We start from the raw sequence: 14,687 nt of genomic DNA, 5'->3' as shown, positions 1-14,687 counted from the left end.
GGGATTGAACACAGGGGCACTCAACCACTGAGCCACGTCCCCAGCCCTATTTTGTATTTTATTTAGAGACAGGGTCTCACTGAGTTGCTTAGTGCCTTGCCTTTGCTGAGGCTGGCTTTGAACTTGTGATCCTCTTGCCTCAGCCTCCCAAGCCACTGGGATTACAGGCATGTGTCACTGCACCCAACTGGATTATCACTCTTCCTCTTAATAAAACTAGCTTTGTGGACTGGAGCTCTGGGAGCTAGACCATACCCTTTCCTAGTGGGCCTTTTCTTTTCCCACACTGTCCAGTGTTAGAGGTCAGGGAGTTATCTGTAGAGCTAGCCTACTATTGACAAAGTTATAACTGACAGAGAAATTCAGAAGAGGGAGGGATCTTTTGGACTAGAGAGGTTGTGGGAAGAGATAGCATCTGATTTACTTTGGGAGATGGTTGAAGAAGGATCATTGGAAAGAGGAATGACTGTGCAAAAGCACTTAGAGGTCCTCAAATGCATCTGGTGTCACTGATAAAGACTCGTTGAAGGGAGGCTATTGGTATGTGTCAGGGCATTGTACCACAATTTTGGTGGCTGTTGAGTGAGGTTAGAGGGAAGTTTTTGCTCTTGAGGACTGAAGTTCCATGCCCTGATCCCTTCCCTTCATGTGTCCCCAGCAGTGTAATACACGTCCGTTTGATAATGAGGAGAAGGACAAAGAATACAAACCCCACAGCATCCCCCTTCGACAGTCCGTGCAGCCTTCCAAGTTCAACAGCTATGGTCGGCGGGCCAAGAGACTGCAGCCTGATGTGAGTACTTCCCCTTTTTTAATTTAGAGTTGCTTTGGGGTGGAAAATCTTCTTTTCGCCGACCAAGGCTGTGTTTCCTGTTGTACTGTCTCTCTCGTTCTCTGAGGGTTTTTTTTTTTTTTTTTTGGAGAAGAGTGTAATTGGGAATTTAACCCAGGGGCACTTCACCACTGAGCTATATCCCCAGCCCTATTTATTTATTTTATTTTTTGGTACTGGGGATTGAACTCAGGGACACTTAACCACTAAGCCACATCTCCAGCCTTTTTTTATTTTTTATTTTGAGACAGGGTCTCATCAAGTTGCTGAGGCTGGCCTTGAACTTGTTCCTTCTGTCTCAGTCTCCCAAGCTGTTGGGATTATAGGCATGTGCCACCATGCCCAGCTCATTCTCTGAGTTTTTAGGCATTGGTTTGCTTATATCTGCTTTCATTCTTGCTCATTTCTCCATTCTTGGCTGCACTATTGAGCTAGATCCTAATCTGTTTGTGTAATACCTTTTGTATGTTTGCCCTTTTTACCTGTCTATTCTTTTCTTGACTCACTCTGTTCATAGAAGTGAAAGTCTTTTTCTTTATACCTTGTATCCTAACTTTAGGCAGAAGCTTATGTGCCAGGTGTTTTTGATGCTGGGGATAGAGTAGAGAACAGGATAGATACTGCCCCTGGGCTCATTGAAGCATATAATTCAGCAGACTATTATAGTCACTGCCACTAATTGATAAAGCCAAACAATGTTAGATTTTCTTAGTATGAGTTATCCCTGAACTGCCTCATCAATATAAGGTAGGAGTTAATAGTCTCATTTTATAGCTGGGAAAACAGATTTTATCTTTAATTGCTTTCTAAGAGAGGGCTGAGGTGGGAGCTCATTTACCCCAAGTGTCCAAAAAGCACCTGAATTCTTGTCTTGGTCCATCTGTGCTTGAGCCCCTGGCTTGCGCTTGGGTGATACATAGTCCGAGTTATTCTTTCTGAATGGGGCATTCAGCCACAGATAGCAGTCTTGATTCATTTCTTTTCCTCCTAGCCGGAACCCACAGAAGAAGACATTGAAAAGAATCCAGAACTGAAGAAGCTACAGATATATGGGGCAGGTCCCAAGATGATGGGCCTAGGCCTCATGGCCAAAGATAAGACTCTGCGGAAGAAAGGTGAGCCCTAATAGGCGAGGGATGGTCTCACCTTGGGGGAGGAGGTAGGGCCCTACATGTCTCAGACCTATGTTTAGAGCCACTTTTCTTTCTGCTAGATAAGGAAGGCCCTGAGTGTCCCCCCACTGTAGTGGTGAAGGAGGAGTCAGGTGGGGATATGAAGGTGGAGTCCAACTCGCCCAAGACCTACGTGGAAAGCAAGGAGGAGCTGAGTCACAGCCCAGAACCCTGCACCAAGATGACCATGAGGCTGAGGAGGAACCACAGCAATGCTCAGTTTGTAAGGACCTAGCCTTGATTTTCTCATGTTCTGCTTCATGGCCCTTCAATGAGCATTTTCCCAGCATGGCACTGCATTAAACAGACAAGTGGGTCTGGTGGGCCCTTAATTGGGAAACAAAGCCAACTCACTTGGAACAAAGAAGATGAAAGGGTGATCGAGTGTTGTCTACATGAAGTGCTGGAAGGGTCCAGAGAATGAGACTCACTGTCCATTAATTTAGGATAAAGGCTAAGCTCCTCATTATCATGCACGATCCAGTTCCTGGTGACCTCTACCCTCATTCCCCATCACTGCGCACCTCATTCATCTGCTGTAGCCACACCAAACTATTTGAGGGTGTGTTTGTTTTTTTTCCCCTGAAATATGCCATCCTCTTTCATACTTGCATATGTTGTTTCTGCCTTGAAGTTTCTCCTTCTGCTGTACTCCATTGCCAAGCTTCCACTTGCCTGAAGGGTTCATCCAATATCAAGTGTCACTTTTACAAAGAAGTCCTCCCTCAAGGCTGTCCTTCCTTATCTCCAGCTGTTTTGAGTGCTTCCTTCTCTAGGCTCCCATAGTACCTTTTATGGCCCATATTGGCCATAAGTTTTTATAAACATAGGTGTCTAGAGTACCGTAAGCCTTTGGAAGGCAGATACCATGTCTTACTCATTTCTGTGCCATAGGGTCTAGTGTAATGCTGATTCAGTAAATGTTCACTGAATTAATAAAAATGGAAAGATTCAAGACAATGATAAAGACCTTTCTTACAGTTCTGCCCGCTTATTTGGGGAGATGGGACATTCATGCAGTTGAATTCTAGACCTCACATGAGTAACTCATACAGGCCATGAATGATTCAGCTGGCAAGCACAGCAGGTTTTCACAGCTGCTCTCTGGACTAGGGTTCTGTGTGGATGGACCTGGAGTTTGAAGGCTGGACAGAGCTTGTGTTGATGGACTTTTACTTCCCTCCCATGTCAGATTGAGTCATATGTATGCCGGATGTGTTCCCGAGGGGATGAGGATGACAAGCTCCTGCTGTGTGATGGCTGTGATGATAACTACCACATTTTCTGCCTGTTGCCTCCTCTGCCTGAGATACCAAAAGGTGTCTGGCGATGCCCAAAGTGTGTCATGGCGGTAAGGTTTTCCCAATCCATCCACATAGGGTATCCTGTCCTTTGTTCCTCTGACCTTACTGAGGACAGCCTCCTAGCTCAGCCACAAGCCTTATGATTTGGTTCCCTGGGGTGGGGTTAGTCTGAGCAGAACCTTGGGGGAGAGAGAAAGAAGAGACCCAAGCTTTGCTTGTGTTCTATGGGAGTTCCTAGGTAAATGTCATGAACAGAGAAATTGTGTTTGGTGATTTATAAGCAAACACTAAGAAATTCTGAGGTATAGCAGTTGAGAAGAGAGGAGAATGATAAGGAGTAGTAATCAGGGAAAGTGTTAGGAATGAGCTTTGAAGGATAGGAATAGATTTCTTTTTCATGTTTCTAAGATTTTTATTCTTTGATTTTTTTTTTTTTTTAAGAAAATAGACAAATTACCTATCGCCACCTAGTGATAATCACTATTAATAGTCTGATATACTTTTTTCTCATCTTTTTTTTGTTGGTTCTGTGTAACTATCTTTAACAATTTTGGGGTCTTGTTATATGTGGTCATTTGTTACTTCATATCATATTTCCTTATTAAACTTATTCAAGGTATGAAATTTTTTTTTCATTATATGGGTATAATGTTCATTTGGTTGTTCTCCTATTATGACCTTTAGATTGATTTGCAATAAGCCTGGGGAATGGGGGATTATTGGGAGCTGAGTTGTATAGGAGAGAATGTGCTTAGGGCAGGTAGGGGCAGTAAGCAGAAGCAGCAGTGAAGACCAAGGACCTGGGAAGTCTGGCAGGTCCATTTCATGAGCTTCCTGCTTTCAACCAAATTCCTGGTGCTTGTCTTCTACATTTCCCTCTGGTTTTCTGGAGAGCACACATTGGTGGTTTCACCTCATCTTAGGGACTCAGCTGTGGTTGTAGAGACCGGATGTGGACATGTACACACACACACACATATGGAAAAGGACCAGGGCAATACAATGCATAACGGCCTTGGTATTAGTGGAGATTATTGTCTGGAAAAGTTTGGATACCAGTAGCGTCATGAATGAGGAAGACTGTGAGCTCTACTTGGCTCTCTTCTCTTAAGTGGTTATGAGCCAGTGGACCAGGCTGACATTTATTTTTCCATCATGAGCAGGATGTGTGGGGTGCATACAATTCTCATCTGAAATCATGAATATAGATACAAGTAAGGCAAACCCATGTCCTGTCTTCTTAGACAGTCTACAGAACAGGAATAGTGAAGGGTGTGACACTATAGAAACTAGTGCCTTCGTTTTTCCATTCAGTAAGGTACTAGAATATTCAGTGCCATTTTCCCAGGCTGAAAAGTTCCAATCTGACCATTAAGAAAGCTTCATTAGAAGTATCCTATATGAATTCATACTTACTGGAAAGAAAAAATGATGGCAGAAGAGCATGGGAGACCATATTAAAGCTACAGCTCGTGGTTTAGATGGTAGAGTCTTAAAGAATAGAGTATAGGCTATAGCTATGAGGCAACAGTTTCTGGAGGCTGTGGGACAGAAGTTGGGTTTTGTGTTTTTTCTTTTTTTTTCCCCTTGGTACTAGGATTGAACTCAGGGTGCTGAACCACTGATCTACATCCCCATATTTATTTTATTTTATTTTTTTACTTTGAGACAGGGTCTCACTAAATTGCTGAGGCTGGCTTTGAATTTGTGATCCTTCTACCTTAGCTTCCCAAGCCACTGGGATTACAGGCATACACCACCCTACTTAGCTTTTTTTTTTTTTCTTCTTGAGGTGGAGTCTTGCTACTTTGCCCAGGCTGCTCTTGAATGCATGGGCTCAAGTGATCCTTCTGCCTCAGTCTCCCAAGTAGCTGGGACAGGCATGCACCAATGTATTTGGCTTGAAGTTGAGTTTCGAGGAGTCATGAAAAAAACGTGAGAGGGGTTGAGGGTATAGCTCAGTGGTAGAGCACCTGTTCAGCATGTGTGAGGCCCTGGATTCAATCCTCAGCACTACAAAAAAAAAAAAAAAAGAGAGAGAGAGGGGACATTTCAAATAAGGAGGATCTATATGAACAAAAATATAATGAGGGTGTATGTGGGGAATGGAAAAGATGAATTAGGATCAAGTGGTAAGAGAAAAAAATAGAGCTATAAAGTAAAAGCTGCCTCAAAGGCCTTGAGTATAGACCTCTCTCCCTTACTTCTACTCCATATTCCAGTTCCACTTATGAGGATTCTCTATCTCTTTGCCTATTTGGTGACATGTTCTCCTTTGGGTTTCAGGAGTGTAAACGGCCCCCTGAAGCCTTTGGCTTTGAGCAGGCTACCCGGGAGTACACTCTGCAGAGCTTTGGCGAGATGGCTGACTCCTTTAAAGCTGACTACTTCAACATGCCTGTGCATGTAGGTGATGGAGGGCTGGGATAATGTTGGGGCTAGGGTCATAGGTATTGGTTCCTGATAGTCTCACCTTTCCTGGGTCAATGGGGCCAGGATAAGACGTACCACAGTTCTCTGCTGTCCCTGTTTCCCCAGATGGTGCCTACAGAACTAGTAGAGAAGGAGTTCTGGCGGCTAGTGAATAGTATTGAGGAAGATGTGACTGTCGAGTATGGGGCTGACATCCATTCCAAAGAATTTGGCAGTGGTTTCCCTGTCAGTGACAGTAAGCGGCACCTAACCCCTGAGGAGGAGGTGAGTGGGTAAATACTATGGTTATATGACAGCTATGTAGCTTAGGCAAGTCATTTAGTATCTGAAAGATTCAATATTTCTCTAAGATGGAGATGATTATGCCTCTTAATGCAGTTGTTGTGAAATTTAGATGAAATGCTGTATGTAAAGAACATAGTCTAGTACCTGGTGTGTATAGCTGCAAGATGGGTTCTTTGACCTCTCTGAACCTATTTTCTTAGCTGTGAAATGGAGATAATACCTATCTTGCAAATGTTACAAGAATTTGCTCAGCTCATTCATAGGAAGTGTTCAGGGAGTGGGATTTGGATGCATAGGAAATTGAGGGCCCAGTCTATCTCAAGGGAAGAGTGGCATTTGGGTTTAGAACAGGGTTTTGATGTTTGTTTTAAAATTTATAAAATTATTAAATGTATTATTATTAAAACTGATATATAAAAACATTAGAATTATATATACTTATGGGGTACCATGTGATGTTTCAGTACAGTATATATTGTGTAATGTTTAAATGAGAGTAAATATCTCATTTATTTATGGTCAACATTCGAAATCCTTTCTTCTAGCTTTTTGAAACATAATAGTACTTAATTGTTGTTGGGGTTTTTTTTTGTACTGGGGATTGAACTCAGGGGCGCTTGACCACTGAACTACATCCCCAGCCCTATTTTGTATTTTATTTAGAGACAGGGTCTCACTGAGTTGTTTACGCTGTTGGTGAGGCTGGCTTTGAGGTTGGCTTTGAACTAGCAATCCTCCTGCCTCAGCCTCCTGAGCCGCTGGGATTACAGGCGTGCACCACCACGCTTAGCTCATAAATGTTATTTGTAGTCAACCTACTATGCAGTAGCATACCAGAATTTCTTACTATCTATCTAACTATAACTTAGTGTATAGTTAGATACACAATCTTTCTTAGTTCTGCCCTTACCTTTACTTTCTCTGCTCACTAGAACCACCATTTTACTCTCAGTTTCTGTGAGGTATGAACTTGTTTAGATTCCAAATACGAATGTGATCATGTGGTACTTGGCTTTCTGTGCCTGGCTGCTTTCACTTAATATAATGATCTCCAGTTCCATCCATTTGCTGCAGATGACAGGATTTCATCCTTTTTATAGTTGAATAGTATTTCATTGTGTATATTTACCACAATTTCTCTGTTCCTTCATTGGTTGATGGACTCAGGTTGGATTCCATTTCTTGGCAATTTTGAACAGTGCTGCAATAAACATGGGAGTGCAGATGTCTCTTTGACATACATATTGATTTCCTTTCTTTTGGATATATACCCAGTAGTGGGATTGCTGGATCATATGATAGTTCTATTTTTAAGTTTTTGAGGACCCTCCATACTGTTTCCAACATGGCTATACTGATGTACATTCTTACCAATAGTGTACAGGGGTTACTTTTCTCCATATCCTTGCCAGCACTTACTAACTTTTGTTTTTATTTTTCTCTTTTTCTGTGGTGCTTAGAATCAAACCCTTGTGCATACTAGGCAAACTCTATGCTGAACTATATTCCCCCCCTCTTTATCTTTTTGATACTAGTTATTCTTACTCAGGTCAAGTGATATCTCTTTGTGGTTTCACTGTGTATTCTCCTGATGATTAGTAATACTGAACAGTTTTTCAGATATCTGCTGGCCATTTGTATGTCATCTATTGAGAAATGTCTATTAAGGTCTATTTCCAAGTTTTTAATCAGGTTATCTATTTTTTTGGTATTGAATATTTTGATTACCTTACTTATTCTGAATATTACTTCCTTGTCAGATATTGTTTGCAAATATTTTCTCCCATTCTGTAGGTTGTCTCTTCACTCTGCTGATTGCTTTGCTGTGCAGAAGCTTTTTAATTTGACGTAGTCCCATTTGTCTACTTTTGCTTCTGTTCACTGTGTTTTGGGGGTGTTATGTGGCATAGTAAAGGAACCAAAAACCCTTGCCTGTTTCAATGTCCTGATGTGTATCCACTGTTTTCTTCTATTAACTTCATAATTTAAGGTCTTATATTTAAGCCTTAACCCATTTAGAGTTGATTTTTATTAATGATGGAAGATAGGGGTCCAGTTTTATTCTTTTGCATATGGATATCTAGTTTTTCCAGCAACGTTTATAGGAAATACTGCTCTTTCTCCAATGTGTGTTCTTAGTGCCTTTGTTGAAAATCAATTGGCAGAGGGCTTTGACTTGTAGGTGGTAGATGGATAGATCAAATTGAATTGAAATTTTGTGTTTATGCATTTTGAGGGAAGGGGGGTAAGAAAACTTCAGTTTTAGATGTTTAGATGTGATCCCCCAAATATCTGACCTTACAGGAGTATGCTACGAGTGGATGGAATCTGAATGTGATGCCAGTGTTGGAGCAGTCTGTATTATGCCACATCAATGCAGATATCTCTGGCATGAAGGTGCCCTGGCTCTATGTGGGCATGGTCTTCTCAGCCTTTTGCTGGCATATTGAGGATCACTGGAGTTACTCCATTAACTACCTCCACTGGTGAGTGGGGCCCTGAAGAGCCTTAGAAGCAGTCAGGATGGGCTCTCTGTATGACATCAGGTGTGACTACATTATGTGTTCCTTTTTCACTTGAGCAGGGGTGAGCCGAAGACCTGGTATGGGGTACCCTCACTTGCAGCAGAACATTTGGAAGAAGTAATGAAGAAGCTGACACCTGAGCTCTTTGATAGCCAGCCTGACCTCTTGCACCAACTTGTCACTCTCATGAATCCGAACACTCTCATGTCCCATGGTGTGCCGGTGAGTGTCCAGGAAAAGTGAACAAGGAGTAGGAATGATTTAGTGATATCCTTTTTGGTGGCAGTGGTAGTCTTCATCTGAGTTTACTCTTGCTCTCGTTCCTTTTCTATCCTGATTGAGTTGTAGGTGTGACTATTCTAGTAGAGACCCATGATAATAGGTAGATACACATTGTGATTGTGAGCCCTCCAGGCCTTGTGTTTGAGGGGGGTACCTTAGGACTGGCTTATTATCATAACTGTGTTTCAGTTAGTGGAAGAGGGAAATGGAGGAATGGCAGGGCTAGAATGTTTCCTTGCTTTTAAAGGCAAATCTATCAACTTATCTCCTGTTAGAACTTAGTCACGTGGCCACATCTAGCTGTAAGGAAAACTAGGAAATGTTATTTTTATACTGGATGGTCATATACCACCTACAAATTGTAAGTCAAATTATTATGAAATAATATCAGAGGACAAATAGCTATTTGTGCCATGTTTTCATATTGTTACCTTTTTTGGAGCAGTGGGTATATCTTTTTACTTATTAAACAGGTCAAAAGTTGAATCCAGAGTCCTGGCCTATCCACTTTCTCTGACAATTTTTTTCTTACCCTAAAAAAACAAAAAAACAACGTATTGCTGGGTATACAACTTCACATATCTGTGAGGGACTTTATATTTCTGGGAATTTTTGGCATTGATTAGCATCTTCCAGTTTTCTGGTGTGGACCTTAAAAAAACAAACAAACAAACAAACAAAACTGATCAACATTCCTATGTAAAAAGGAATTAGTATATCTTCCATCTCTGCTTTAGTTCTTACTCTGTGCTGGTATTACTCCCTATTCCCTTCTACTCCCTCTGGCCTTGGCCTTATTGCCACTTAGTCTTATACATAGGACATATTAGGTAGTTGTTAATATTTAGTCTTTTTGAGGTATCCCGGACCTTTTGCAGTAGGGCTTTGGACTTGGTCTGTGGTTCTCTCTGAATTTTTTTCTTGCATTCACCTTGTGTTATTATTTTGTATAGCCTATGGATAAAATTTTTTACATTTTAATGATACTTAACCATGAATTGGGATATTGAACAAGGGAAGCAACATCTTAAAACAGCTCTGGCAACCTTCCTGCACTTGGAAGGGACTCTCCTTTTCCCTCTGTGCTTTACCCCAGTTAAGGATTACTGGGGTCAAAATGATCAAGGAGGGCTGCAGATTGACTCCATGGTAGAATGTGTGCTTAGCATGTGCAAAGTCCTGGGTTTGAGCCCCAGCACATACCCCCTAAAAAAGAAAAAAAAAAAAATCATCAAAGACCCTTTCAGTTTTGCTACTTCATAAGTAGACTTTGGGTCTGACATTTTCTCAGACTTCCCTCTTTCTCATTCATACCCCAGCATTCGTTCTAGTCTACAATGCCAAGGAAAACTGTAAGAGTAGAAGATTCTTAAGGATTTAGGCAGCTAAGATGCATATGTAGAGAGAAGGTCATGGAGCTGTTTGATCCTAAGCTCTTTTTTAAAGACTGTCACACACTTTTAAACATGTACTCTTTGCTTATATCTCCATAGCTTTTTTTCTGCTAATGGCTAACCAGCTTCTTTAGCCAGCTCCTGCTTTACCACTCTGCCCTCTTTCTGCCCCACCCCATTTTGGTAGTTCCCAGCATCTCTAGGTCCTTTGGACTTGGCAGTATCCCCCTAGTCCAAGGCATCTGTGATTTTCATGTTCTCATACTGGCAGGCTGCAGTGTAGCCAGCTGGAGCTCCCTGCAAAGCTATCTTTAGCTATCTGTTCCCCCCCTGCCTTCTTCTTTGGAGGGAGGACGCCATTTCTTTTTATAGATATACAGTGTAAGTATTATTTTCATTAAAAAAGAAACAGTCCTCCTTTTCAAAAAGTGGAAAATAAGGAGGTTATCCATATTCCATCCTAGTAAACATTTTTGTTATGTTTCCATATGTTTTTTGTTTTTTGGGAAAATTTTGATGTAGTAATAATCAGTAGATAGATTTTTTAATGTTTTATAAATTTGACGGTCTAGAACTGCACTGTCCAATTGGTAGCCACTGGTCACATGCGGCTATTAAGCATTTGAAATGTGACTAGTTCCAGCTGAAATGTGCTGAAAGTATATATAATTTATGTTGGATTTCAAGACTTAGTATGAAACAAAGATTGTAAAATATCTCACACTATTGTATAACAATTGACATGTTGAAATGATAATATTGTGCCTTTATTAAATAAAATTATTGAAATTAATTTACCTGTTTACTTTTTTAATGTGGCTACTAAAGAATTTTAAAGTGCATATGTGCCTAGCATATTTCTTATGGACAGTGCTAGTCTAGAATAATTTTTATAATTGTCATTTTTTTAAAAAAACAGTTTATTGCATTATGGTTTACATACCATAAAATTTATCCATTTTAAGTGCACAATTCAGTTGTGCTGCCATCACCCAAATCCAGTTTTAGAACATTTCTCTTATCCCAGAAAGATCCCTTATTAACATTTGTAGTCACTCTTCATTCTAGCCCTTAGGACTAGGCAACCATTGATCTGTTTTCTGTCTCTAGATTTGCCTTTTCTGGCCAATTCATGATAATAGAAAAATAAGTGGTCTTCTCTCACCTAGTAGGTTTTTAAGGTTTATCCATGTCAGGAGTTCATTTCCTTTCTGACCCAATAATTCCCTTCACTATCTAATGAATATTGGGTTGTTTTTACTTTTTGGCTGTTCACATTTGTCATTTTTAGTAGCTACAGAACATGAGAAGAGTTTTTTAAAGCCACCATGAAGGAAATAGTAAAGTGAAATTGCCAAAATGAAGGTGCATGCTGAGATGAAGAGCCAGGAGCATTAGGTTCTACTCCTGGTTTTCCTACCAAAGGCTTCTCTGGGACTTAGTTTTCACATCTATAAAATTAAGTCTGGGACTAGATCATTCAGCAAATATTGCTAAAGCCCTTTCTGTGTGCAGGGCCTCTCATCAACACCCTGAAGGTCAATAAATCAGTCACTGCCTTTGGGTATGCACAGTTGAGTACAGGACAGCGAGCAGTAAACATATGGAATAAAGAGGGGTGCTGCAAAAGAACCACAAACTGGGTCATTTAAGACTGGGGTTTTTGTTCCAATAAAACTTTAGACATCAAAAAAAAAAAAAAAAAGACTGGGGTTTTAGGAAAGGGTTTGTAGAAACAGGTTAAAATGAGGGGCTCTCTCAGCAAAGATATGCCATTGTCAGATTTGCAGTTTTAGAAGATAGTTCAGGTGTTTGATAGTAGAGGCTAGTACAATAATATGGCAAGCTAGTACAGTAATACAACAAGAAATGCTTTGAGGCAGATAATTGCCTCTAAGCAGAGAAGAAGAAAATGTACTGGAGGTAGAAACTGATATATGCCCCAAATGAATGTGGTGATATGTTCATGAGTGGGAAGATTTAATTTTGTTAGGATTAGTTCATCCTGAACTATTCTAGAATCCTATCAGAGGAATCGTTGAAGGGTATAAACAGGTTCTTGATAAAAATTGGCAATTTTGCATGCAGTAGGAGTAACTTAGAGACTCTGGGTTCAATTCCCAGTGTGTGCACACACACAGATTATTTTTTGGAGAATAGAGTTTATTTTCTTAGCATCACTGTACCTATTTCACTGTGTGTCTTTGCTAGCATCAAATGTTCATCTTAAAAGTTTTGACTTATTGTAAAAAAAGATAAAAGTATACATAGCTATTTCCATTCCTTAGTGAAACTCCAGTAAAACGACACAAAGGGGATATTTTTTTAGGATATAAGATCACAGAGATTATGAAAACAGAGGATACAATGGTAAATAAAATTCCTGAAACTACAAAACAGACAAGGAAACTGAATCTTAAGCCAGAACTGAGAACATCTGAGAACCAACCTGATTTTTACCTCAGAAGTCCCCCAAAGGTTTGTAGTCAGTGGCACCAGACATTCTAGAGGCAAAGATGGGATGAAAATAAGGACTGGTTCTATATGAGAAGCTGTGAGCCAGGTGCTGTAGCATATGCCTATGGTGTCTGCTACTAGAGAAGCTGAGGTAGGAGGATCACAAGTTCAGGGTCAGCCTGGGCAAGTTAGTTTCTGTGTCAGCATAAAAAAACAAAAATGAGTTAGATGTGGTAGCGCATGCCTGTAATTCCAGCGGCTCCAGAGGCTGAGACAGGAGGATCGTGAGTTCAGAATCAGCCTCAGCAAAAGCGGAGGCGCTAAGCAACTCAGCGAGACCCTGTCTCTAAATCAAATACAAAATAGGGCTGGGGATGTGGCTCAGTGGGTGAGTGCCCCTGAGTTCAATCCCTGATACCCATCCCCCTAAAAAAAAAAATTAAAAGGACTGGGGTTAGTGGCTTAGTGTAGAGTACTCCTGGGTTCAATCCCCAGTACTGTAAAAAATAAAAAATAAATAAAAGAGTAAAAAGCTGGGGGTTCCCCTCCCATGCTGGGCTGTTAGAAATGTGAACTACCTTTACTCAAGTAAGACCAAGGATTTATTTCTGAAGAGGTTAATACAGAGGGCGCCTGGATTGAGGTCCCCTAGGTGCAGTTGAAGGTGGGGTTAACAGTGAAAATAGGATTTTTATCGTTTGAGCATACTGATAGCTGGGATTCCTAGGCATTTTCTTTTGCTTGACCATTAGAACATGCCGACAGGCCTTTTTCCTACAGGCAAAAAATGTGAGGATTTTCTCTGGCCTCAGAGGAAAGAAGTAGAGTTTTTCTAAACAAAATGGCTCAGGTAGATCACCCAGCATTGAAACTCACAGTTGTCAGATTTCACCTATGTACTCAGAGCTTTTTCATCTCTCTCTTTTTTTGGTACCAGGGATTTAATCCAGGGATACTGAGCCACACTGAGCCATATCCCCAGTCCTTTTTATTTTTTACTTTGAGATCTGGTCTTGCTCATTTGCTGAGGCTGGCCTTGAACTTGCAGTTCTTCTGCTTCAGCCTTCTGAGTTGCTGAGTTTATAGGCATATACCACCACATCCAGCAGCATCTCTTCCTCTTAAATATAAATAGGCAGCCACAAATTAACAGTCAACTAAAGAAACCCTAGTAAATGCAATAGAAACAGACAAATAAGAAGAAAGCTACTTGGAGAAACAGAGGCCAGGAAAGGAGAAATAAACTTAACTTTAGGGTTTGTTTGTACTGGGGGTTGAACCCAAGGGCACTTTACCATGGAACTACATCCCTAGTTCTTTTAATTTTTTTAAATTTTGAGACAGGGTCTCACTAAGTTTTCTGAGCCTGGCCTTGAATTTGCAATCCTCGTGCCTCAGGCTCCCAAGACCCTGAGATTAGAGGTGTGCACCACCATGCCCAGCAATAGTAACTTTAAAAGCAAAAGGAACTTCATTACTGTCTTCAGAGATAAGCATGCACAGTAGTGCCCTTTTATTCATAGTTTTGCTTTCCATAGTTTCATTTATCAGTGGTCAGCTGCAGTCTAAAAATTTTAAATTCCAGAAATAAACAGTTTATAAGTTTTAAATTGCATACCATTCTGAGTAGCATATTGAAGTCTTGTGCCACCTCTGCTCTATCCCACCTAGGTCATGATCATTCCTTTGTCCAGTATATCTGTGCTGTATATGCTACCCACTTGTCAGTCACATAGCTATCTTGGTTATCATATTGACTGTCAAAGTATAATAGTGCTTGTGTTCAGGTAGCCCTTGTTTTACTTAATACTGGCCCCAAAGTGCAAGAGTAGTGAAGCTAGCAATTCAGATATGCCAAAGAGAAGCTGTTAAGTGTTTTCCTTAAGTGAAATGTGAAAAGTTCTCAACTTGAAAAAGTTGTGTGCTGAGGTTGCTAAGATCTACAGTAAATCTTGTGTCTGTGAAGGAAAAAGAAATTTGTGCTATTTTTAATATCACACCTC

At 40.6% G+C, this 14,687-nt stretch overlaps 2 protein-coding genes across 16 annotated transcripts in view; one reads left to right on the top strand and one right to left on the bottom strand.

Moving 5' to 3' along the window:
• The window catches only part of Kdm5c (lysine demethylase 5C), a 34,060-nt gene that overhangs the window by 6,958 nt on the left and 12,415 nt on the right, over window positions 1–14,687 (top strand). For 6 of the 15 annotated variants that reach the window (XM_015506536.2, XM_015506535.2, XM_048796658.1 and 3 more), the window contains 8 exons: window positions 659–793; window positions 1,824–1,947; window positions 2,025–2,227; window positions 3,197–3,355; window positions 5,595–5,714; window positions 5,847–6,005; window positions 8,331–8,512; window positions 8,611–8,773. In XM_015506536.2, coding sequence (XP_015362022.1) covers window positions 659–793; window positions 1,824–1,947; window positions 2,025–2,227; window positions 3,197–3,355; window positions 5,595–5,714; window positions 5,847–6,005; window positions 8,331–8,512; window positions 8,611–8,773 — 1,245 coding nt within the window. The remainder of the gene's footprint in view (window positions 1–658; window positions 794–1,823; window positions 1,948–2,024; window positions 2,228–3,196; window positions 3,356–5,594; window positions 5,715–5,846; window positions 6,006–8,330; window positions 8,513–8,610; window positions 8,774–14,687) is intronic. The other 9 variants (XM_015506532.2, XM_048796663.1, XM_015506537.2 and 6 more) reach the window with 3 other exon arrangements.
• Kantr (KANTR integral membrane protein) overlaps window positions 9,243–14,687 on the bottom strand; it is an 89,641-nt gene continuing 84,196 nt past the window's right edge. Inside the window, exon 6 of the transcript XR_007344856.1 lies at window positions 9,243–9,366. The gene's annotated coding sequence lies outside the window, so the exon portion shown is untranslated. The remainder of the gene's footprint in view (window positions 9,367–14,687) is intronic.

The sequence above is a fragment of the Marmota marmota genome, unplaced genomic scaffold (genome assembly GCF_001458135.2).
Source record: "Marmota marmota marmota unplaced genomic scaffold, marMar, whole genome shotgun sequence".
NCBI classification, from domain to species: domain Eukaryota; kingdom Metazoa; phylum Chordata; class Mammalia; order Rodentia; family Sciuridae; genus Marmota; species Marmota marmota.
Note: the sequence above shows the minus strand (reverse complement) of the source record. Positions and strands in the feature narration are given on the sequence as shown.